Source organism: Astyanax mexicanus, chromosome 22, assembly GCF_023375975.1.
Source record: "Astyanax mexicanus isolate ESR-SI-001 chromosome 22, AstMex3_surface, whole genome shotgun sequence".
Classification (NCBI taxonomy): domain Eukaryota; kingdom Metazoa; phylum Chordata; class Actinopteri; order Characiformes; family Acestrorhamphidae; genus Astyanax; species Astyanax mexicanus.
Genome location: NC_064429.1, coordinates 1,506,053 through 1,531,474, shown reverse-complemented (window position 1 = coordinate 1,531,474; position 25,422 = coordinate 1,506,053). Strand labels below are relative to the sequence as shown.

The 25,422-nt window shown below is 37.9% G+C and overlaps 1 protein-coding gene across 4 annotated transcripts in view; it reads left to right on the top strand.

Annotated features, from left to right (window-relative positions):
* Positions 1–22,137: 22,137 nt before the first annotated feature.
* ank1a (ankyrin 1, erythrocytic a) overlaps positions 22,138–25,422 on the top strand; it is a 145,700-nt gene continuing 142,415 nt past the window's right edge. Inside the window, exon 1 of one of the 4 annotated variants that reach the window (XM_049470732.1) lies at positions 22,138–22,407. In XM_049470732.1, the coding sequence (XP_049326689.1) occupies positions 22,282–22,407 (126 nt within the window). In that variant the 5' untranslated portion in view covers positions 22,138–22,281. The remainder of the gene's footprint in view (positions 22,408–25,422) is intronic. The other 3 variants (XM_049470734.1, XM_049470733.1, XM_049470735.1) reach the window with 3 other exon arrangements.

Here is a 25,422-nt window from a genome sequence, read left to right as displayed (position 1 = left end):
TATTTGTGTGAGATTTGTACACCGCTACATGGCTAAATGATTCTCTTCATGGACTGTGTCTGTATTCTATCCATATTTCAGTTTCTGAAAGGCAAGCTGGCCACACATTATTCAGGACTTGGAGGAAGCACATGATCAAAAACATGTTGAAGCTTGCAATTACTTCCTTTCTGTTAATAAACCAACTAAAATAAAGCCCCAAACACTGTTTAAACCCATCTACAAAAATATCTACCCCACTTCTGAGTGTTGTCTGTAATTTAATATGCAGGACATATATGATCAAATAAATCCATTAATTAATAGGGGTGCGGATGTTTTCTCTCATGCATTAATTACATCCTCATTAGCATATCAATTAGATGAATCAGAGATCATGTAATTAAAGCCCAAGAAGGAGCACCTGCTGCCTCTGTTGATGTGTGTGTGTGTTTATGAGGATTTGTATGTGCTTACATGGTGGAGGTTCATCAATCTAACACTCCTTCATTCTGTTTATCTCTGATGGAATTCACCATATTTGCATTCAATTTACTTTGATCATTATTATTCTTGGTTTCTGTGCCAAAGTGCCACAGTCTTGTAAACATCCAAGAACTCTGTCAGTAGTAAAGTATATGTAACTTCTGAAACTGTAGATATTAAATAAGAGTGTATCCTGAGTTTGTTGGAGTAACCATCTCTACTGTTCAGGAAGGCTCTCTGCTAGATTCTGAAGCATTGCTGTGAGGATTTGATTGCTCTTATTGACATGAGAATTTGTGAAATCAGGATGTTTAATCATTACTCCACCTCCCTGACCACACAGCTCAATACTGGGGGCTGAATACCTTTAGCTCAGCCCTGGCATTAGGCATTCTGAAAATAGCTTAATGTTTACCTTCTCCAAAAAAATATAGAAGAATTATATTGACAAACTTGTCTAAACTTGACTAAATGTGCACATCTGTTTCACATCTGTTGTATCCAAAATACAAAAGTTTTAATAACTATTTTAATCAAGTTGACTGAACAAAAACCTTAAAAAATCTTGATTTGAACAAGATAATTGTTCAGTGTAATTTCAAGTAGCAGGACACAGTAACTGGAAGAGACGTCCAAAAACATTTTTAAAATTCTAGATTATAGAGGTTTTTATTAGTGAGGGGGTTGAAGTGTATGACATAAAAAAATTGTTTGTTTGTTTTTGACATTTAAAGTAGCCCTTTTGCAGCACCTTTTGAACATATGAAAAATCAGTCTCGACTGTTTGCTGCCCCCTGCTGTACTGATATAACATGGACATACTTTACCCGTAAATAAGTACAGTGATACTGATGATACTCCTCCCTCTCTTGTAACATTATCTACACTCTTGGAGGGCCTTCTGTTGGAACTTTGTTTGATTTTTTTTTGCATTTAGTCATTTAAGCAGTTTCTGATGTAGGACCTGATGTTTGATGATTAGTTTTAGTGTCAGCAATGTAACCATGTTCTGTAGTTTTCACAGTATTAATGCACAATGAACATGGCTGTAAAACCTTTATACAGCATGTTTTATTCATTCATTAGTGCAGGGTGAATTCTACAGTAAACATATTTCTCCTGTGAATCAGAGTAGGGTCATTTTGACCAGGATTTTTGTCTTTGGTATTTTTTTCCAACTAATAATAGTTTTTTTTTATAATCATGCAGACAGAAACTTTAGATCTTCCATAACTGTACATAGACATAGAAAGTTATAATAAGTTAAATGATGAGTACCTGAAATGCAGAGAAAGACAGTCAGTCTGAAGCCAGTCTTTTAGATAGTAGTCGGTCACCTTAGCATGCTAACGTAAAGCTAGTGGTTTTTAGTCTGTATCTTTTATGCTGGCTGGGTCTAGCTTGTCTTATTTGCATTACTTCAAACTTACGTAATTGACATGAAAAAAAAAAGTTTTTTTGCTAATTATGTAATTTGATTTATGTAAAACATGTGGATGACACAAGTTATACTGTACACTACATGATTTTGAAAAGACTCTGAAAAGACTTTAAACAGACTAAAGTCTGACACCCTCTCACATCTAAAGACGAGACTTTTTAGTCGCAGGCTAAGATTTTGCTAAGACTGGGGATCACTAACTGCAAGACTGCAACTAGATTCTTTCTGAGATTCTTTAACATCATGCTTCTGGTGGAGTTTACATACAATACATATTACATATTAAATTACAAATAATGTGTATATCAATACTGTGATTTATCAGAGACTCAACTTTTGTCCCCATCAACAGTTTATTTTTTTTGCCACTCTGTTAGTTCTTGATATTTTTTTTATCAAATACATTTTATGTTCAACTCTGCCTATAAGCTCCCCCCCCCCTTTTTACTACAACCTATATCAAAGAATCACAGTTTCACAGCTGTACAGTTGCCTTAATGCAATAAGAACTTTCTTGCAAAATGTGTATTTATTAAACTTGTTTTTATCAAAAATAACTGCACAAATCAATAACTGTGCAAAATAAAATAAGTTTAATTATAATGACTTTAAAGTGCTATATGTGTTTAAAATACAGTACATATTAAAGTAAGAAGCATATAAGACCTATTAAGTGCAAACTGTAAAATATTCTCGCCTTGCGGCTTACCGTAGCTCTCCTATTGGTTGTTGAAATTGTTCACGTCAGTATTTGCGTGAGCCGACTCTCAAGACTTGCGATAATATTAAACACGGGTGATTTTATAATGCCAGGACGCAAACCCGACTGACAAAATTTATACTGCAGAAACCTTATACTGAATGATAGAGACGACGAACTAAACTTATCTGAACTAAAGGTTTTTAGTTGGCTTAACTGTCTGTTTTCTTTTTTTTTTTAACTTAAAAGTTGGCCTCACAAATTTATTGCAGTAAGTTGCCTTGAAATTTTGAGTTGTCAACTTTTTCATTTTTACAGTGTAGTAGATGATTTATCCCTGTTAACTATAAAAATCAGTGTTTCAGTGTTTAATTACATTCAGTATAGTTTACATTTTGCTAGTATTTCCCCACGCCCTTGACTGAAAGAGAAGAAAAAGAGAAGGGGGCGAACTCAGATGATTGGGCAGGAGTTCAGGGCAGCCTCCTTGGAAAAGCGTACTGAAGCCAAAGAGAAACAGGAAGAGAAAGGGAGAAATAAGTGGAGGAGGAAGATGGGGAGGAGGTGGATGCGAGGTTGTTTGACATGCAGGTAGAGAGGAAGTGACGGTTTATATAGGTCAGAGAGTGGGAGGAGTAAGGGCGTGGATCAAACTCCCAAAATAAAGTTATATAACTCCTCTTAATTGATGCAGCATAAAATTGGTCAACTTTAATACTGCTTAATAATTAGCTGAACTAAACAAATGTAGCTAACAATACAAAATATGTAGTTGGACCAACTTTTTTTGGTTTACAAATAATATTCATTGACTATTTTCTTTAATTGGATCAAAATTCTAGGGTTATCGGCAGAAATATGCATCTCACAGAACTTACATTTCCTAGAAAGTTTTAAGTTGGTGAGTGTAGATTTTTTACAGTGTAATGTGTAACATAATGTATTTACAATAGTGTTTAATACAATACTTACGCACTATCTTGTGCATCCCTTCCTTCTGCAGAGCAACACACTAGAACGGTTGTTGTGATATCTAAGCGTGCTTATATGGATGTAGTTGTGAGCCCAAGAGTTGGTCAAATAAAGTTCTGTTTACCTCGCTAGGAAGATGGTGTCCTCCTTCAACTGTGCGGTAAAATCTCTTATATAATGTGCACTATTAAAACAAACAATGTGTACATTAAATTTCTGTAAATATTTTTTTATCTGTTGACATTTTAGTTGATAACCTTATCCGCTTGGTGTAGAAGTAATATTACTGGATAATTGAGTATGTTGCTGGCTAGCTACCTAGATACATGCTAGCTAGCTAAACACAGTGTTTACATTTTACAGAATTCAATAATTAACTGTTAGTAATTTGCAATATTAAAAAAATGCAGTAGTGGCATTTAAATTAGTCTAATATTTGATCTGGTAAAAATAGAGCAGCCTATTATTGTGAAAATAATTACTGTACTGTTATTATTACTATAATAAAAAATATAAACAAACACATTTTATAGGAACTGAAATTCTGTAAAATACTACATTATCTTAGTAGTTAATTGCTGTCAGCAAGTTACTGTTACTTACAGTGTTGTTTTTAAAGTATACACCAGTATGCCCAAATGCACTTAAAACCTCTCTATTACTTCAGAGAATGTAGTTCCACTGCTCCCTCACTGCGCAGTGCTGGAGCCGTTTTTATAACCCTGTACTTGATGTTTAGCATTGTGCATGGAGGCCTTAGGCTTCCTCAGATCATCCCTTTTATTGACATTATATATATATGAGCTAACAGCACAGTGGAACAGTGCACCTCCCTCTTCACTCTGCTACATGGTCAGCTGCTGCAGGTTCCTGACAGTCATATGTTGGTTTTCAATGGCTTGCAAGGGCGTAGGAGCAGGTTTGATATTGGGGGGGACACATTTGCCAATATGAACCCAAGCCCACCCTATAGTTTCTTAGAACAACATTTGTGGAAATTACTTTTAATCACAAATAATATATATTTTTCTGTATTTTGTTTTTTATTAGTTAACAAGGTGATTTTACAACCTAAACATGTTACTTCACATTACATTTACTGTTGTAAGAAAAAATTATGCATATACATATACATCTGACAAAAATAATCAGTTATCACCTAATATTTAAAATAATATAACAGATTTGGTTATTATTATTATTATTATTATTATTATTATTATTATTATTATTATTATTATTATTATTATTATAATCATGTATTGGCATGTCAATTCTGTTGTATATTTACATTTTCTCCACTCTTTAAAAAAAATCCTACACTTTTATTTTTCTATTAAGAGCTCTTCTAAAGATTGGTGTCCTTTTATGTAAAAGAATGTAACTTTACGTTTCATAAAGATTTTAATTATAAACGTCAGGACATGTGGCCTTACTGTGAACCCTGTTCTTACATATTCTACTGCATATTAACACTGTTCTACATATTCTAGAGCTTTCTCTGCTTTAAAGACATTTAATAAAGTAAGTGGTGGTATGATGTGTCTAATGCACTGCTGGATATACATGATTAAACTCAGTAAACTCAGTAAATGACTGTTTATTAGCTGATCAGCTGGATCAGGTGGAAAACACAATTTTGGGGCAGTGATCAGGGTTAAGAAACTGCTTTAAACTACAAACATAAAGTACTGTACTAAATTCTGACTATCCACTACATCTGGCTTCTAGATAACTAGTTAACTAAATGAATTTTTGTTCATTATTGCTCACAGTAAGTCCTGTAATCCTAAATTAATAAAGACAGTTTAAATATGAAACAGTGATTAGCTGATCAGGTACAGGGCAAGTTGAACATTACGTATATAGTTTATTTTTTCTTTAACGTTGACTTCCAATCTATCTAATTCCAAAGTTAAGCTAACTCACTCACACAGCTGCAGTTTGTGCAAGCTGATTGGCTGTTTGTGCTGAGAGGCGGGACTTAATACCTGAACCGGCTCCGTGATTGGTCCGGTCGGTCTCCTCATTAATAGTACAGCTGACCTGAGCGAACTGATATCATTTTTGGGGGGGACAAATCCACCTGTTTCTAATATTGGGTGGGACATGTCCCACCCATCCCCCCGGTTCCTACGCCAATGATGGCTTGTTTTATCAACATCCTGCAAATTATATGTTTTTGCTGGTATTCCAGATCCACAGGTCCACTGAACTGTCCTTTCAATCTGCAAGCTGAAAATTCTTGAAGATTAAAATTCTGAAAATTTCTTAAAGATAACCAGGCACTGATTGCGTTTTTATTTTCCAACTTTACTTGGATGTTACTTAGAGGAATCTCGTGTTTGCTGAAATTGAATTCATGGTAGTGTACTCTCTTCTTAAACCAAGCCAGACCATAAACGAGCTGTTTACTGCTGAAAGTAATCCATCTACTGGCCAAAAGAGGAAATTACATGTTAGTTTTTTATTCTAGGCCAACTGTCTTTATTCAGCAGAACAGCAGCAACAGCGGAATTAATTATATACATTAAGAACAGGTGCGATAATAAGTAATGAAACATAAAATATATAAAACTTTTTTTATTAGTTATTCATTTTAAATCATTAATAAATTCAAATTAAACCAACAAATAAAAAATAATTGAATCTGTAATGGAGAAATTGGCAAAAATAGTTAATAATATTGCTACTATAGTACAATACTATAACTGTATAATAATATTATACAAAATGTGCAGTAATACAAACATAAGTTATACAATATAAGTTAAAAATGAATTAAGGTGACTTAAACCAGTGCAGTCAGGGGTTATAGTTAAGCATTTGTTTTAATTTGTTTGTAGGTTGTTTGAAAAGATTGAGGGACAGCAGCTGGCTGATCTTTAGCGATTACTGTAATAAATTCCAGCTTCCTGCTGCACTGTAGCTGAAGTGACCAACCAAAGAGCCTCCAACCACAGGGGATAAAGATAAGGGTTATTTGCAAATGCAAATCTATACATCACATCAATGTAGTTCAGAATAGACAATAATGTAACTTCATCAATGTTTCTTTATGTAAATTTAGTTTGATATGTTGTGTTGATTGGCTAAATTTACCTCTAAACTTAACTCACACATAAAAGTGTATCTGTAATCTAAATAAATGCCAGTGTACTTTACAATGTGTAAGTGAGGTATAGAGTATACATGTTAAAAGGCAGATTATACCTTATTAGAAAATCACTGCAATGCTTCTATAGTCATAAGCATTGAGGAGCACTTCCAACCACAGTTTAATTATTCAGAAATGAATCAAACATTACATTACTCAAAATACTAGGGAACAGCAGATGGCGCTAACAGCATGTGCAATTTAAAATGTAGACAAAGTACTAAAGAATTGTGATGTAAGTGTCTTTCTTATTCACTGGGGAAGCTGATCATAATTTCATGGCTGCTTCATTAAAACATTCTCTTGCATGTTCAGTCACAACATTTCAGCAATAAATAATTAATAGTAATGTTTAGGGAGTAGTATGAGTTGTTTAATATTTTAAAGTATACAACTAAAAAAACCTGTCAGGTCTTTAAAAGACTGCAAAATGTAATTCACTTACTCTAGTATATTTTAGTTGCTGTATATTAGTAGATTTTACTTAAATAATGTAGCACCCATACCTATTGGATAGTGGCATTATTTATTTGCATAATGGGCATGTACCCCACCACTTTTCCACCCGGTCTACCTTTCAAAGCAATCGGAGTCTTTAAAGGCTTTGGTTTGTGTAAAAAACTAACTGAACTGAGCTTCAGTTCTGTAAAACGAATAAAAAGTTTTTAAGCATCTTTTTGAAACTAGTTAACTGACAGCGCTGAACAATTCTCCAGGTTTCTGAATAAACTTCTTATTTTGTAACTATTACATAACTGGAAAGCAACACAGTTAAACCAGAGTAAAGAGAGTGTAGTGAAAAGACAGAAATAACAGTAATATTACAATCACTTTGCAGCACATTTATTATCTGTCAACTGAATATGGAACTGGTAAACTTTGGACTTTAGCTTCATTAATTTTATTTTTGCTGTGCCAATGGTTTTTATGTTACTGCAGAATAAACCATTATTTCATTCAGGGTTGGGTACTGGACAAGGATTGTCCATCATGACTTTAAACATTCCAGCAGTCCAGAGCTGACTTCCACTGCATTTTAAATGATGAAATAACATTAATAAATGGAGATTTATTTGTAATGTTTGATGAGATGTTTTTATTTTTTAAATATCTGCAATAAATGTAATTTGACCATGTGTAAATATTTGCACTCCCTGAGTAAGTAAATGTGTTTTGGTGACCTTATGAAGAAATGTGACAGTTAATAGAGTATTTATTCCAAAAATACTTCTTCAAAGGCAAAGCTCATTTGGTCCTTTTCTCATAGTGTGCAGGACTGAATTAGCTGAGATAATGAGAATGATCCTCCAGGGCACTCTTTACCTGGTGGAGAGAAGATTAATTAGCACTGAATGATTGTTCAGGTTCCAAATCTGCCACTATATTCAGCTGAATGAATCAAGGCCAATAATCCTATTCACGTCACACACTGCACTTGTAAGCTTACTGAACATAGCGTATAATTGTTTAAACTGAAGTATTCTGTGCAATTTTAGGTGCCAGTCCTTGCTCAAAACTTTTTCTGGCTGCTTTTGACTGACTATTGTTTTTAGCTAAGCAGTATTAACTACAAGTTTTTTAACGGATTAATGACTCAGGAATGTTAGTGTCACAGTGTTAATTGGTCCTAAGAATTATAAAAATGTACTCTATTATCCAGAGTTAATGATTAGTGGATAGCATTCACTGAGTCTTCCTTACAGTTCTTATGGTGTTTATACTGTAAACTTTCAGTGCAGTGCTCATTAGGGGTCCCTATGCAGATCTTCATGAAGCTACTGTGGGACAATATCTGTTATAAAAAGACCTATACAGGAAAAACAGGTGTATTCTGCAACATCAAATAAAAAATAAGATTATGAAACATACAGCAATGCTATTTTGTGGTTAGTGTCACCATGAATGTTTGATGTCATGCGTCACATGTCTAGATGGCCTAGTTTCATGGTGTGATGCAATGTTGTATAATGCCAGATCATATTTGACCTTCATTACAGGCCCTTTGACAACCCAATGTTACAGTGTTACAACCCAAATTTCCTGCAAACAGTGGACATAACTTTTCTAAAGGCACATATTGTGCACTGTTCCAACAGAACAATGCTGCTCCCAGAGCTTTCCCTAAAGACAAAGATTGCTTGCCATGGACAGCTAAATTATTAGACCTACAGTATACCCGATTGACAATGTGTGGGATGCTAGTGAATATGTACTCTGTTGCAAAATATTCAGTTTGCATGTGATGGATTATCACAGAACACAATTAAAATGCTACAGGAGTTGGACAATGAAACTGAAACACCTGTAATTTTAGTGTGGGATTTTAGGTTTCATGGCTAAATTGGAGGAGCCTGGTGTTCAATCTTCATTAATTGCACATTGCACCAGTAAAAGCAGAGTGTGAAGGTTCAATTAGCAGGGTAAGAGCACAGTTCTGCTCTAAATATTACGATGCACACAACATAATGGGGGACAAACCAGAGTTCAAAAGAGGACAAATTGTTGGTGCACGTCTTGCTGGAGCATCTGTGACCAAGACAGCAAGTCTTTGTGATGCATCAAGAGCCACGGTATCCAGGGTAATGTCAGCATACCACCAAGAAGGACCGACAACATCCAACAGGATTAACTGTGGACGCTGTAAGAGGAAGCTGTCTGAAAGGGATGTTCGGGTGCTAACCCGGATTGTATCCAAAAAACATAAAACCACGGCTGATCAAATCACGCAGAATTCAATGTGCACCTCAACTCTCCTGTTTCCACCAGAACTGTCCGTCACCACAATAAATTATTGTGCTCTAAATCCAGGTGTTTCAGTTTCATTGTCCAACCCCTGTACAACTCCATGCCTTACACTACTACTTCTGTATGTGTAGCTAAAAAAGAAATGCCATATGAATCGTTTATTGCTTCTGGTAAACTTTATTTTTCTTCTGAATAGCATTACAATCCGCCACTTCCTTCTGTTTGCACCTCCTTTTTTAAGATGATGTAGTTAGCCAGAGTGTGGATACTGATAGTGAAACATTGATCTATAGAGCATCACTAGAGGGCATATGCATGGAATAATTTTATTCAGTCAAAGAAGATCAATGAATATTCACACAGCTTTTTACCCAGACATCCTAGAGTGGTATGCAGTATTCTGCTTGAGTTGCTGCATTGAGGAAGTGCGCATTAAGTCCTGTCATATACAAAGTTTGCCATACAAATACATATAACACAGAAGTGCAGAACTTCAGCTAGTTCAAAATGCTGCAGCCAGGGTCCTTACTAAAACTAGAAAATTTTAGCATATTATTCCAGTCCTATCAGCCCTGCTCTTGTCGGGGCCGTTCTCCCCCCTCCACGACTCTGACTCGGCCGCCGAAGAGTTTTGCAGGAGAGGCGGGCGGAGTCGGACCTTGGCCTGGGCGGAGAGGCGCAGAGCTCGTCCTCCTCCTCCGAGAAGACGCAGCAGCAGCAGAAGTCCGGGCCGGTGTGAGAGCAGTCCGCCTCTCAGGGTTTGGGCTTCGGACACCACTCACACCAGCCGAGTTCGGGGCGCAGCGTCCACTGCTGCTGCAGCCGCCTCTCGCTGGCGTCCTCCCAGCGCTGGTGGAGACACTCCGGGAGTAGAGAAGTGAAGGGGAAATCCCCCGCGTCACCGCTGCAGAGCAGTGGAGAGTAGCTGGGGGTGGGCTCTGGCTCGAGGAGTAGGGAGGCGAAGGGGAAATCCCCGGCGTCACACCAGAGCGGCGGTGAGTAGCCGGGGGCGGGCCTCCCCGTTTTCCTCCCGAGAGGATTTTTTTTTGTTTGTTTGTTTAGGAAAAAAAAAGGCAAAACAAAAACAAAGGCACGATTTGAGCCCAATACCACCCTGTGTCATGCTGCGCTCCGCAGCTTCCTTCCTACCGGGTCACTGGACCCCGCCCAAATGGGGCGTTTTCCGCATTCTCCACCACTGTGGTAAGCCTCTGGGGTTAGGGGCGTGACCACTGTGACCCGGAAGGAGGAAGCATACAGATAACATAGACACGGGGAGTAAATGAACTCAAATCATACCTTTTATTCGGCTCAGAAAATGCCCTCCACCACACCCAAAAACAACTCAAAGCATAATTCGGCACAATTGGGCTCTAGAGTCTGTAGAGATAACTTAGTGTTTGTTCCTCCCCTTGAGTGAGGGCTGAGGCTCGGTTTATATGCCTGTCCCAGCTGAGACAGGCATGGCTTTGCGCTCCGGCGTGGGGCAGACCCACAACTCCCCCGCCTCCTCACATCACAACGTATAAAACCCTACACGGGCTCGCTCCTGAGTATTTACAGGACCTCCTATCTCCTATTATGAACCACTGCGATTACTTAGATCAAAGGCTGCTGGTTTATTAGTAGTTCCTAAAATTCAGAGGAGCTCTGCAGGAGGAAGAGCTTTCTCTTATAAAGCTCCCTAACTCTGGAATAACCTTTCCTTCAATCTTTAAGTCTAGACTAAAAACTGACTTGTTTAGTTTAGCTTTTGGTAATTAATGTTTTCCTTTAGATAAGGCTGCAGATCCAGGGGTTCATGGACAGAGGGAATTGTGGGTAAACTGAGATGCTGATGCTGTCATTCTCCCACTGCACAAGGTCACTCAGGTTTGTGGATGGTGGAGTGGGTGGATGCCGGTGTTTCAGGGAGCCTCCATGTCTATGTTACCTTCTGGCTCTCTGCCTTTAGTTAGGCTGTTTTATTCAGTTCTGCCGGAGTCATTTGCCACACTCTGATAATGTTTTAATATTCTCTGTTTTACATAAATTCAGTAAAAACTAATTCCATCTCTCTGCTCCTACGAGTTACTGACTGCCCACCTGTCTGACCCGATACCGATGTTGGACCCTCAGGCTCTCGCGTCTCCTGTCCGGCCAGACTGATGGAAGTTTCTGAAATCAGCTCTTCTCCATCCACCACCACAGATCAGCTGCTCATCATCCATCTCACTCTCCACTACTGATAACATCCAAGCCATTAGTGGTGCTGCTATACTCCTGAATATATAAAACCTATGTGGATGTATAAAATACTTTTTTTAAATAAATTTTAATGTAAAAGCTGTTTGATCAGTGGTAGGATGTGAGTCTTAAATGTGCGTCTTGGTCCTCCCAAGGTTTCTTCCTCCTCCTGCAGCTCTGAGGGAGTTTTTCACTGGGGGTTCTGTATTCTGTATTTTCTATGTTTAATGTTTTGCCTGATTCTTTGTCCTGTGATCATGTTTCTGTAAAGCTGCTTTGTGCCAACACCTGTTGTAAAAAGAGCTTTACAAATAATTTTGATTTTATTTCTTCTGGGCTAAGTCAATTTAATACATTTTAATCATTATTTCATTTTAATAGCATGCCTTAATACTCACCACGCTGCAATAACATACAATAACATGGTGGATCAAGTACATTCACACATCAGTCTCTGCCTTCTTCTGTATCTGGATGCACTCACTCTGGTTCTTATTCATTCATCATTTAGACCCCTTTAGTTTTTTATTTCTGCTATCTCCCTTATTCTCTGTTTCTAAAACAGTGAGATAGATCGAGAGAGAGAGAGAGAAAGAGAGATGTTATTGTTTTTTTTTGCCTGCATCAGCAGCATTGCAGAGGAAGGAGACTGTAACACACAGAGACAGATAGAACCCTGGGGATGAATGTAGCAGTAAGACAGAAGAAGGTGCAGGTTCTATTTGCTTCTCGCACAGCAAACTGCAAGACAAAAGAAGCTTCCTCTCTCTTGGATGCCCTGAAAAGAACTCCATGCAGAGAAAAGCTGATGAGAGAGTTTCAGAGTGGGGCAGGCCAGATACAGTGATAAGCAAAACAAGGATATGTTATCATATAATGAACAAACAGCATCACATTATGCTTCTCTGACATTGTCTTTAAAATAGTTCTTTGATTAATCTATGCACTATTCACTACTACGCATTTAATATACAGCACAGTAACCAGAGAACAAACATGAAATAACAAGGAGTCAATGAGAATACATGAAAAATATAGTGTTACATAAGACACTGTTTCGGTATTAAAGTTTTATTTTAAACACAGTTTACAGTGCCTAGAATATGTACACCCACAAACCTTTTTACAATGCTAATGTATATTATACGTAAAAAGTTAGATGGAGCTAAATACAGGACAATCCGGGGGATAAACCTATTAGAAGCATGGTCTCTCACACAAAATCCCAATAAAATACAAGTTAGTGGGTGTAACGTGAGAAGATTTCAAAAGGTTTGATTACTTGTTCAAGACATTGTACATGTTCTCCAGAGACTTCAGTTACTTTGAGCTACTCTAGTAACATAGCTGTGGTTAAGCACCAAATCTGTTTGAATCCTCCTGGACATCCTGTTTTTTCCATTGTGGTCTCAGTTATGGAGGTGTGGCCAACATAGTACAATAGTCTTCTGTTTAAAACAATGTCCATTAGTGCTTTCACATTTTATCAGTGATTCATAAGTGATTCATTTAGGCAGATATTATGTAGGTATCTCATTATCTATAAGTGATGTTTCTTAATACTCATTCAGTAATACTTTTGTTCTGGGACATTTAGCTTGTGTTTTTGTTTTGTAATAGAGGAGAAAATAGCTTCTCTACTGCCATCTGATACTACCATCACATGGTATCCCACCATGAAAACTTATTTTAAAATTAGGAAGATGGTAACTTGCTCATACAGGATACAATACTGTGGCTGTGCAGTCAACCAGTACATAAAATATAGATGAGGGTTGGGGGACACAATTATTATACAAATAAATTAAGCCAGGAGTCAATGCACCTTATTAACTCCACTCCCATGTTAGAATAAAAGCAAGGCTGGGGGGTACGCTCTTAAACCAGAAACTCCAGGGCAGCGAAATTAACCTCACACACCTCCCTGAATTAACGGTAAAAGCAGTCGAAAAAGAGAAGATTCCCCGGCTGTTTTACTAAAAAACTACAGCAACTGGATTGAAGGTTATGTGCACAACATGGAAGGTAGCTAGCTAATCACCTTTGTATTAAAACCCCATGTGTTATCTAGCCTGCTAGTTAACCTAGTTACTAACTAACTTAGTGACTGTAGAAAATACCCTAAATAGCATAGTTGAATCTCCTTCTTTAACTTTCTCGTTCCAACCAGTGTCTTAAAGAAACACTCTATTGTAAAGGGTTCTGAACACACACACAAACACACACACACACACACACACACACACACACACACATACACATACATACAAACAAAACCCCCTAAACACAGCACAGTTACTGCACTCTACTGTCCACAGGAAGCAGTGCTCCCATAACTACACTCTGCACTCAGACTTCATGAATCCTGATCACTGAATCTGGGAGAGAAGTGAGAGAGAGAGAAAGAGAGAGAGAGAGAGTCCTGGGTGGAGGACAGATGCAGCAGTACAACAGATATCACTGAGGCAGGACCCGTCTGCCTTCCTTTGATCAGAAAACTACTCACTGCTCCTGCATCACCCTGTGTGAACTGACCTCCACAACAGATTCTCTCTCTCCTCACTGAGCACAGATTCAACTAAACCAACTAAACCTCTCAAAGACTGAACTTCCGGTCATACCAGCAAAACCTTCTATTCAACACAACTTTGCCATAACCATCGACTCTCTCTCTCTCTCACCGACAAAGGTTGCTAGGAACCTGGGTGTTCTGGTTGATGACCAGCTTCTCTTCACGCACCATGTGGCCTCAGTTGCTCGGTCCTGCCGCTTTGCGCTTTACAACATCCGAAAAATTCGACCGTTTCTGATGCAACAGGCCACCCAACTCCTGGTGCAAGCAGTCGTCATCTCACGCCTCGACTACTGCAATGCCCTGCTAACTGGCCTCCCGGCCTGTGTAGTAAAACCACTCCAGATGATTCAGAACGCAGCAACACGTCTGGTCTTCAACCAGCCAAAACGGGCACATGTCACCCCGCTGTTCATTGAGCTCCACTGGCTACCAGTTGATGCATCAAATTCAAAACTCTTACAATCGCCTACAAGGTGATGACAGTACAGGCTACTTCCTACCTGCACTCGCTCCTGAAGGCTTACGCTACCTCCCGGCCGCTGCGCTCCTCCAATGAACGTCGCCTCGCTTTACCAAACACTCACACAAAGCAATCCAGACTGTTCTCATACAGAGTTCCCCAATGGTGGAACAAACTACCTTCCACTACCAGATCAGGAGAATCTCTCGCTATCTTTAATAAACTCCTGAAGACAGAGCTCTTCAAAGAGCACTTACTCTCCTAACACCTCTAACAAACTACCTTCCACTACCAGATCAGGAGAATCTCTCACTATCTTTAAGAAACTCCTGAAGACAGAGCTCTTCAAAGAGCACTTACTCTCCTAACACCTCTAACTAACTACCTTCTACTACCAGATCAGGAGAATCTCTCACTATCTTTAATAAACTCCTGAAGACAGAGCTCTTCAAAGAGCACTTACTCTCCTAACACCTCTAACTAACTACCTTCTACTACCAGATCAGGAGAATCTCTCACTATCTTTAATAAACTCCTGAAGACAGAGCTCTTCAAAGAGCACTTACTCTCCTAACACCTCTAACTAACTAACTAATTCTAACCTCATCTCCTTCTTCCTCTTCTCTACTCCTCTATCCCATTATTTCCCTCTGACCTCCTTAAGGCCCTATCTATAGATGCTTTATTTTTAACTTCTATTATTTTTGTACTTAACCTCTTCTATTATTTGCACTTCAATATTGTCGCTTTGGACAAAAGCGTCTGCCAAATGTAATGTAATGTAATGTAATGTAAAAAAAAAAATGTAAATTCACTACTGCAATATTACACCCACTCACAGTGACGTCCAGACTCTATGGCCCAATGTGCTTGGGCAACTGCCCTTTTGCCGTCCTTGGCTGATATTGCCCTTCCAAAGGGAGGGGAAAAAATAATATAGGCAAATATGATTTCATATTTCAACTAGGGTTGTGCCGATGGAGGATATCACGCCCACTTTTTTGTTTTTCCAGAAACATGCACTGACCTTCTTTAGGTCTCCTTCACCTAAAACTTTAGCAGGGATTGTACGGAAAAATATCAAATCAGGTATATAACTTAAATTAATTAGAGTCAGGGAAGAACATTAAAATACCTTACTGCTACAAATATGCCTAATTGACATATTATTATATTATTTATTATTATTCTATTATTATTAGGATATTAATAGTTATATCTAGGTTACAGCTTGTCTTTATTTTTTTTTCTACATGTCTGTATTAATATTAAACATTTCATGTTATTCACACAAATAGAATAAGCCTGCTCATTGTGTGTTGGGAAACTTTCTTCAGGTTAGAGCCCTTCAAGATTCCTGTGCACGTCCCTGCCCACTCATTTAACTACAGCTACGCACACCCCACCAAAGAGGTCTGAAGGACAGGAGTAACGAGACAGCATCAGAAAGAAAGCCTGCATAGAGAGAGACAGAGAGAGAGAGAGAGAGAGAGAGAGAGAGAGAGAGAAAACTTCAAATGTACACCACTGTAAGGCATTACCATTATAAAGTCATGAAACAGTAATGTGCCTTAAGACACCTATTACATCAATAGAACATTGACTTGTAAATCATAAACTGTAGAAACAATCTTCCAGAGCAAACATTCAATATCAAACTGGCTTAAAAAAAATAATAATAAAAAAATATATATAAAAAATAAAAAAATAAAAATATATAGGACAACAAATATATAATAATAATAAAATGAATACAAATAGGTTACTTCCTTAGTGGGGTTATTTGTCAGTAGTTCGTGTAGATCTTTCATCAATTTTAGGGACTTTGTGTACAGTTGAATTTCATTATAGTAGCATGTAAAGATGGTTTTTTTTTTTTAATAAATTTACACTTATGTATAAAAGATTTGGCCAGAATAAGCAATATATTAACCAACAGGTCCAATTTTGGATTATTTACACCATAAACCATGTGTATAGCTGGACAGGGCATCGTCTCTTAAAAGTGAAGCCACCACAGGTCGGGCGCCCCCTGCTGTTCGGCTGCAGAAAGCTGTGTAACTCCACCCATCCCCATAGGTTTCAATGGCAAAACAGACAACTTTCAATCACGTTTTTTTCTAATATACTGTAATTCTACCTCCATTATTTAAATGCAGCAGCTAGTGTAACCTCTGCTTATATTGTACAATGTTTATATCCACACAGAATTCGTTTTTAATAACGTTATTCAGCTCTATTCAAAAAGGTGTGGTTATTGTAAAAGAGCTGGGTAATTTAAACACTAATTAATATTTTTTTCTTTTTTGTTAAAGAACATAATACAAAGTATTTCAGCATGAAAGCTCATATTTGTAATGTGTAACAGCGTCCTATATCATAATTACATCTCTGCTGTTTGTAACAAACCAAACCGTGTATAAATCGGGTATAAAATGGTAGGGTTGTGATTAGTGCTGGATGATATGGCCAAAATTTATATCACGATATATTCCTTAATTTCGGTCGATACGATATAATTTCGATATCGATATAAATACTTTGAAGGCCTCAGAAAAACTGCTAAGAATCCCTGCAATGTACACTAATGTCTGAAATTTTAAATTGAAGTCTTTAAAGCCTCCTCTCACAAAAAACTGTATAATACTTTATAAATAAAAAATGATCAGAATAAATCAATGCTCACTTTTATTTGCATGTATCAAAATAAAAACATGACATCCCTGTCAAACATAAACCTATAACCTATATACAAATTACCAATATAAATAACTTTACATTACAACAGAGGCAGAGCTTCTTATTCTTTTGTAAACATATTAAACAGATCAAAACAAAAGTGCTTCAACCAGAATAGGGAATAGAAAAAGCCTTCATATGTATAAAGGGAACATGATATCCCTGTCAAATAAACAAACCTATATAAACTATAAATAACTTAGATACAACATAAACTACAAAAGTGTTTTAGCCAGAATAAGGAAGATATTGTGTGTAGTGAAACTGCTTGAGGTGGAGGAACGGATGTATTACTGTTGCTGGTCGGCTCCACTCTCCAGAACAATTTGGAGCAAGCTGAAGTCTGAAGTTTATCAGACCTTTGATAGACCTGCCTCCCTCAACTATCCGCTCAATCTTCATCTAAAATGTCCTGCGATGAAAACGAGCGGGTTAGAGTCGGTTTCGTTTCATTGTGGGAGGTTTTAGGTGCGGAGCGGAGATCCGCTCGGTTAGGGTCGGTTTCGCTTCATCGCGGGCGGATTTTAGGTGCGGTGTGGAGAGGAGGCGACCCAGGTCTAGCCTAGCCTAGCCTAGCCTAGCCTAGCTGGCTACGTGCCTGTATGATTGCGTCATCACACACTGACGTAGCCCGGCTATGTTCAGGGCTGCAGTGAACTGACGCCGCTAAAAAACGCCTGTCTGTAAATAATACATATCGATAAATCACAAAAATGATATCACCGTTATTGAAACATTTCTTATCGCGATAAATACCGATATTGAAATATTGTCCAGGCCTAGTTGTGATTATTATAGATGTATTAAACACTCTAATCAGGGTAAATTAAAGCTCTGGGGGGCGCTGGACATCAGAGCTTGCTTTGCCGCGAAGCCCCCTCTTGTAAAGTGTCCCACAGCGCCACCTGCTGTTCTGGGGCGATGCATTTGTAGAGTTGGGGTGTATTTGTGAGAAAATCTCAACACGAGTTTGCGACGGCTGAAAGTGTGCCAAAAGTCACGTGATTTACAAATGAGCTGTGCGTGTTCGCGAATCATGACACGATAATGATAGAAAATCATGTTTTACTTGTTATTTATTGCTTTTTGCATTTGTAAAATGTGTTATCATTGTTTATAAAGAGCAATGTAATGTAATGTAAAACAGCTGTGTATTTATTTGAAACTTACGTATATATTTACAACCATCAGGTTTTGTGTTTGTAAAACACACCGTGTGTGTTAGATAGTCGAGTTTTGTAGTTGTAAAACGTGTTGTGTTTGTTTGCAAGTAGTATCATATTTACAGAATACATTTTCTTTATTTGCGTAGTTTTGGCACTAATTTAACTCCATCAGTTACGCAGAATGAGCTGAAGTTGAGTAACATTTGTTGTGCTCTGTTAAAATTTCTATGTAAATTTAGTCAGTGTTGTGGTCATTGGCTCCCTCTTGTGGTTGTTTTAAAAACTACAGTCATTTTCCCTTTTTTGTAAACTCTGATGACTTTGGTTATAAAGGGTCAGGTGATTTTGGTAGGTCAGCCTTTTTGTTTGCTGTAAAAGAGCAGTGTTTTGCTGTGGTCTCAGCTGTTAGGTTTCAGCTTTGTTTGTGCCTTGGACATCATTGCTTGTAAGTTTATTTTCTTTCTATTATCTTGCTACAGATTATTTAGCACTGTGGGAGGGAAATGTTTGTATTTATTTTCATATAACATAAACAGTGTCTGATTAAGCATTTTCTTTGTATGTTTCAGTTTTACAAAAAAACGTTATGAATGAAGACAAGACAACAGTAAAGACAGTCAACTTTACTCCAGCTTCTGTCATTTCTTAACTTGTTCGCTACCTGTTGATTTGTGTATTGACACACACTGAGAGCAGGATAACATTTCAAAAGACTAAAAATAATGTGTGCTGAATTGGAAGTGAGGATGAGGATGGGAGCTGCCTTCATTTAGGGAAGATAGTGTGTAGTCTGAAAAGAGGTTGTTTTAATTTGAAATATGTGTTGATTGAATTTCTAGAGTTATTTTAGTACATTTACAAACTTCCAAGTTGGACAAATGTCCAACCTTCCTTATTGGTTCCTGAGAGCATTAATTTGCACTCTCAGTGTGTGAAGTAGCAACACTTAATTTTGAGAGACTAACAATAATTAGGATGCAGACAAGTAATTAGTACTCACTCCTGCAATTATTGATTAAACAGTAAAGGGAGGGTAGGGACATGACATATGGGACAGGAATCTAAAACAAAAAGTTTAATAAACTAGTAAACTAGTATTACATCTGGGAATTGGATACCATTTTAATAAATATAGAGAAAGAATTTGCTAACTTTTAGACCCTTCCGGACACAAAATGTCCGCTTTTCACATCAGGCCATGGATCGCTGGTTCTCATATGGTTCCTGTGTCTCAGGAGCTCTGGTGAGTCTGTTGATAATCAGCTTTAGCAAAGACACACAATCCGGCCTTCTTATCTCTTTTTGTCAGGTTATTTTATCTTATTTTTGGGAATCCTGCCACACAGCAGCTTCTGGCCTGTTTGTATTGTAAAAAAAACTGTGCAATACTAGTCAGTGGAAAAAACTGGTTTTCTCCACGCTGTGGGCGTGGCCTAAATGCACTCTGCCTCTTTGCATGAAATTCCAGGGTGAAAATGAAGACTTTAAAATCGAGTCACTGGTTCAACTGTTCAGAGCTTATAATTTCATTAAATGATAATTATTATGTTGTTCTTGTTCGCATTGTTTTAAAATAGAGAATGTGTTCTATTCTGTTCTCTTGTACACTCTTAATCTCAGAACTTAATCTCTGAAACAGAAAGAGAGAGAGAGCACAGAGAGAGAAAGTGAGGTTTGGGGACCACTCAGTAAACTCGACTATACTAGATGGGACAAGCATCCCACAGAGACCCTGCATGCTGAATTCTGCAGGAATATACTAAAAGTTCAAAGAAAAACACCAACAAACGCATGCAGGGCAGAATTAGGCCAATTTCCACTTATCATAGCAATTAAAAAAAAAGCTTTAAAATTTTGGAACCATTTGAAATGTAGTAATGAGAAAACCCTGCAGTATAAAGCACTAAAAACCCAAGAGCTCAGCCCTAAACCCAGTCCCCTCTGTCAGCTGGTTCTGAGATTAACTAACCCACTGACCCCTAACACACCACAGCCTCAGTCCAGCACTGCTGACCAAAGTCCAATCAGAGTCCACCCAATCATCAAACAGACCAAATCAGACTATCTACAACACTGGGACAACCACACCAGAACCCAGTCCAAATCACAATGCTATCGGGCCCTAAACAGACCGTATGAATTAGCAGAGTATCTCTACACCGTCAGAGATCCACAGCAGAGACAGATCCTGACCAAGTACCGGCTCAGTGACCACAGCCTGGCCGTAGAGACCGGCAGGTATAAACAGTCCTGCAGCCCAGAGAGGAACGAGTGTGTGGTCACTGTGAGAGCGGTGAGGTCGAGACAGAACTGCACTTCCTCCTGCACTGTACAAAATATAACCTTATTAGAAATAATTTCACCCAAAAAATACCCACCCAACCCTAAAAACCCTGAGCGAATGTGAATTAGCAAAAATATTTCTTGGTGAAGGAAAAACAGCACCTCTCGCTGCCAAATATATGGCAACTTGTCACCGCCTGAAGGACAGTGAGTAACTCCCCTAATAAACAACTGTTAATATTATTATACTTGATCATTATAATCACTATATATATTTTTTTTTTTAATTAATTGATGTTTATGTAATATATGTTTCACTATAGGTTCGGTTTTGATATTTGTGTGCTTTGGCAACATTGTTTTTTTTAAAACAGTCGTGCTAATAAAGCCAATTTGATTTGAATTGAATTGAGAGAGAGAGAGAGAGAAAGAGAAAGGGAGCAGAGAGAGAGAGAGAGAGAGAGAGCACAGAGAGACACAAACAATTTTGGGTAATTTGTTTCATTACCTACATGAATTATATTATGCTTTTTTTATTATTATTTTATTTTTATTTTATATTTTATAAATAATTTGCATTGTTTTAAAATGTAGAATCTGTTCTGTTCTGTTCTGAAATTGTTAATCAGTTTACTACTCTTCCACTTTTACTTTACTGTTAAAACTGTGTAACTCAGGCTTTGGCAGCACAAATGTAGCACTATTTGTCATGCCAATAAATCACCTTGAATTGAATTGAATTGATTTGCTAGAGAGAGCACACAGAGAGAGAGAGATATGTTACAGACTGTCACAACATGAGGGACAACCAGCGTGGACTTAACCACACAATATAAATTATAACTAATATTTAATGTTAATGATTTATTGCTTATTATTACACATTTATAAAGTATCCACATTCTTCTTTCATTGTATTGTAAATTATTATTAGTATTAAGAGAGAGAGCACAGAGAGAAAGAGAGCACAGAGAGAGAGAAAGAGCACAGAGAGGCAGAGAGAGAGAAAGGGCACAGAGAGAGAGGGAGAGAGAAAGAGAGCACAGAGAGAGAGAGAGAGTGGGAGCACAAAGAGAGAGAGGGAGAGAGCACAGAGAGAGAGAGAGAGAGAGAGAGAGAGAACAGAGAGAGAGAGAGAGAGAGCACAGCGAGGGAGCACAGAGAGAGAGAGAGAGCGGGAGAGAGAGGAAGGAGGGGAGGGAGACGGTGAGCAGGCTCATTCCGGCGCTGCGTAAAAGCTGCGCAGGCTCTCCGGTAGCTGAAACCTTCACCAGCATTAGAGCAGCAGCAGCACTGCACCGCGAGCCTCCCTGTAGCAGCGCGAGCAGCCGCGAGCTGGCCGAAGCGGCGCCATGGCACAAGCCGCGAAACACCTGCGCAAAAACAAGGATTTAGAGGCTCTCGCGGAGCAGGAAAGGAAGGAGAAGGAGGAGGAGAAGTCGAGGAAGAGGAGCCGCTCGCGGGACAAGAAACGCAAGGTACGGGGTAGGGGGGAGTGGTGGAGGGGGGGGGGGGGTATGAAGGGAAGAGCGGTAGGTAAATGAGGGGAGAGACAGAGCCCCTCCACCCCCACTGCTCTGCATGAAGTCAAGGTGCTGGTTGGGACAGCGGCGGCGGCGCGCGGGAGAAAAATCGCACCTGCTGCAATAACACACTCTAGCGCACGTGAGGCGCCCGGAGAAAAAGTGCAGCATGCAGTATTTAGCATAGCGCTGCGAGCATCACTGTTCAGCTCACAGAGCGGTATCACAGTCTCAGAGTGTTCAAAAGCGTAGGTCACGAGCCAGGGCATATATAAGGCAATTAGTTTAGATCCCCTCTAAATATATGAATATGAATTAAATCTGATTAATGAGATCATATATTGTATTCTTGCATGGTTTGTGCCGCTGCTCATATTCAGCATGCTTCTGTAGAGGGGTGATCCCCCTGCTCCCCTGGAAAACACTGCAGAGTGTTCTATTACAGCAGGGTGGCAGTGTGTGTGTGTGTGTGTGTGTGTGTGTGTATGCAGTGGGATATCCACTGATCTCTCTTAGTGTATCTCTCCCTCTTTCTGTATTTCTCTTTGTATCTCTCTCTCTTGTTGTGTATCTCTCTCTTTTATCTGAGTATTCCTCTCTATATCTCTGTATCTCAATCTTTTATCCAAATATCTCTATTTATATCTCTTTCTGTGTCTTTATTTTATCTAAATATCACTTTCTATATCTGTCTCTGTATTTCAATCTTTTATCTAAATATCTCTCTCTATATCTCTCTCTATCTCAATATTTTATCTAAACATCTCTCTCTGTATCTTTCTTTCCATCTTTTTACCTCCCCTTGCCCCTTCTCCCAGTTACTCTGATTCTGCTGCATTTGTTGGGTAAAACCAAGCACAGCAGATTTCAGGGGTGTGTTGATGATCTGAATTCTGAATATGTGTAAGACAAACCAAGAGACTGAAATGTTGTGCTGCTTTTGTTTTAGCATTCATAAGTTTACAGATATGTCCTTCATGTGTTGCATTATCATGTTTTCCAGTGTGTCTGCCTAACTGATAGCAGATCTATCTGATCTGCAGATCTATCAGTCTCCATGGACTGTCTGACTAGCCATTTGATGGACTGCTAATCTATCTATCTATCTATCTATCTATCTATCTATCTATCTATCTATCTATCTATCTATCTATCTATCTATCTATCTATCTAATTGTCTGTCTGTCTGTATTGTCAGTAAAAGGGTACTGTACAGGGATTTTTTTTGTTCATTTTTGTCATCAAAGTACAAACAGTGCAAATGTTCCCTCAAAGGTACAACATGATCCTTCAGCTTTAACTGTGTCCTTTAAAATGAGGTTAGAAGGATATACAGTTAGAAAGAAACAGTACAGATATGTTCCTTAACTAAAAGTATTGAAGATATACCCCAGGTGCTACTTCCCCAGTGACAGTTAGTGCTGTTTTTGGTGGATTAACTGTGGTGAATGCTACACTAGATCTAGCATATGGTGGTCTCAGTATTTTAGATGATGTATTAACTACACGTTTTTTACTGCGCCATGCATCTTAATTTTTTTTATTCTATATTTAATTTCAGTAAAACACACATATTTTATTTAGCCAGTTATTAATTACTGGGCTTTGCATTTTATATTTTTGTGCACTGGTTTGCCCGTGTTGAGATTCTAAATGTTACAGGTAAACATGGGTACCATGTATAGACTCAAGTTAAAGAAAAGTTTTTTATTATATTTCTTAACATGCTTTACACGTATAGAAGCCATGACACACGTAGATAATTAAGGCGAGATGAAACTATTATAATTAGCCCAGACTAAATATAAATATATCTGTGTTTATTTCAAATTGTCTCCATGACTGATTTTTTACTTTTAATAATTTACACAGGTAATTAAAGCATCTAATCTAGATAAAAAGTATCTAAAATATTTTTTTTATATTATATATACTTTTTTAATGATATTTAAAGGTTTTTACTGACACCTTTGTATTCCATGACCTATGTTACACATATATTATAATAATAACATATTAGGACACCTGCTCGATTATTGTTTCTTTTAAAGTCAAGGGTTGTAAAAAAAAGTTTGTCCTGCTTTAGTTGAAGGAACTGTCTCTACTGTCTTGGGAAGGCAGTTAGCATGGTGCCAATATGTTCATATTTATCAGTTCAGGAGAGTTGCATTCTGTTGGAAGAACTCCTCTACAGGTACTAGACAAGCTGTGTGTGCATATTTGCACACCTTTGTCAGCAGTGGGTACAGTCTGAATACATTCAAACATTTAGAGGTGTAGTGATGTTCTAAATAAAAATATCTCAGACTTTATGTTCTAATAAACATGATAATGACTTGGTTAATGCTTTTGTCCACCTCCTCGCAACTGTACATTTGTGAGAATTCACAGCAAACAATGTTTAACACTGTAATATTAGAAATTGTGAGAATAGAACTTACTTACAGATTCTATGTAGTTTGACTTCATATAAATCACTTACTTCTGAAATTGCTTACTTCTATAAACTTGTCATTAAAGTATGTTTTTTAATATATTTTCAGGGGTTGCATGGCTATTTAAATACAGAATGTACAGATATAGTTAAATACAGCATTAAGCCAGCGCAGGCCCTGTTCTTTCTTTGTTCCTATTGGTCGGGTGCTGAGACAGCAGCTTGCTTCTCTTTATCACTTCCTGTCTTCTTAAGAGCATGATTTATATACTGTTAGATGAGGAGTTATGGCTTTGTGTCTCCCTTGAGCAAAACCCATTCACTGTCTATTTTCCTCTACTGCTGTTGTCTCTAAAATAAGTTCATATCATTGTTACTTTGTGCTGAATGTAGTTGTACTGGAAATACACTGGGTAAATGTAAATTAGTTCAAGAATTTGTGGTTATTAGTTATTGTCCCCATTTTCTTAGATATAATCTACAGTTTTGGCTAATTCAGCGCTAATAAGTAGCACTACACTGGAGCCATTAGCATT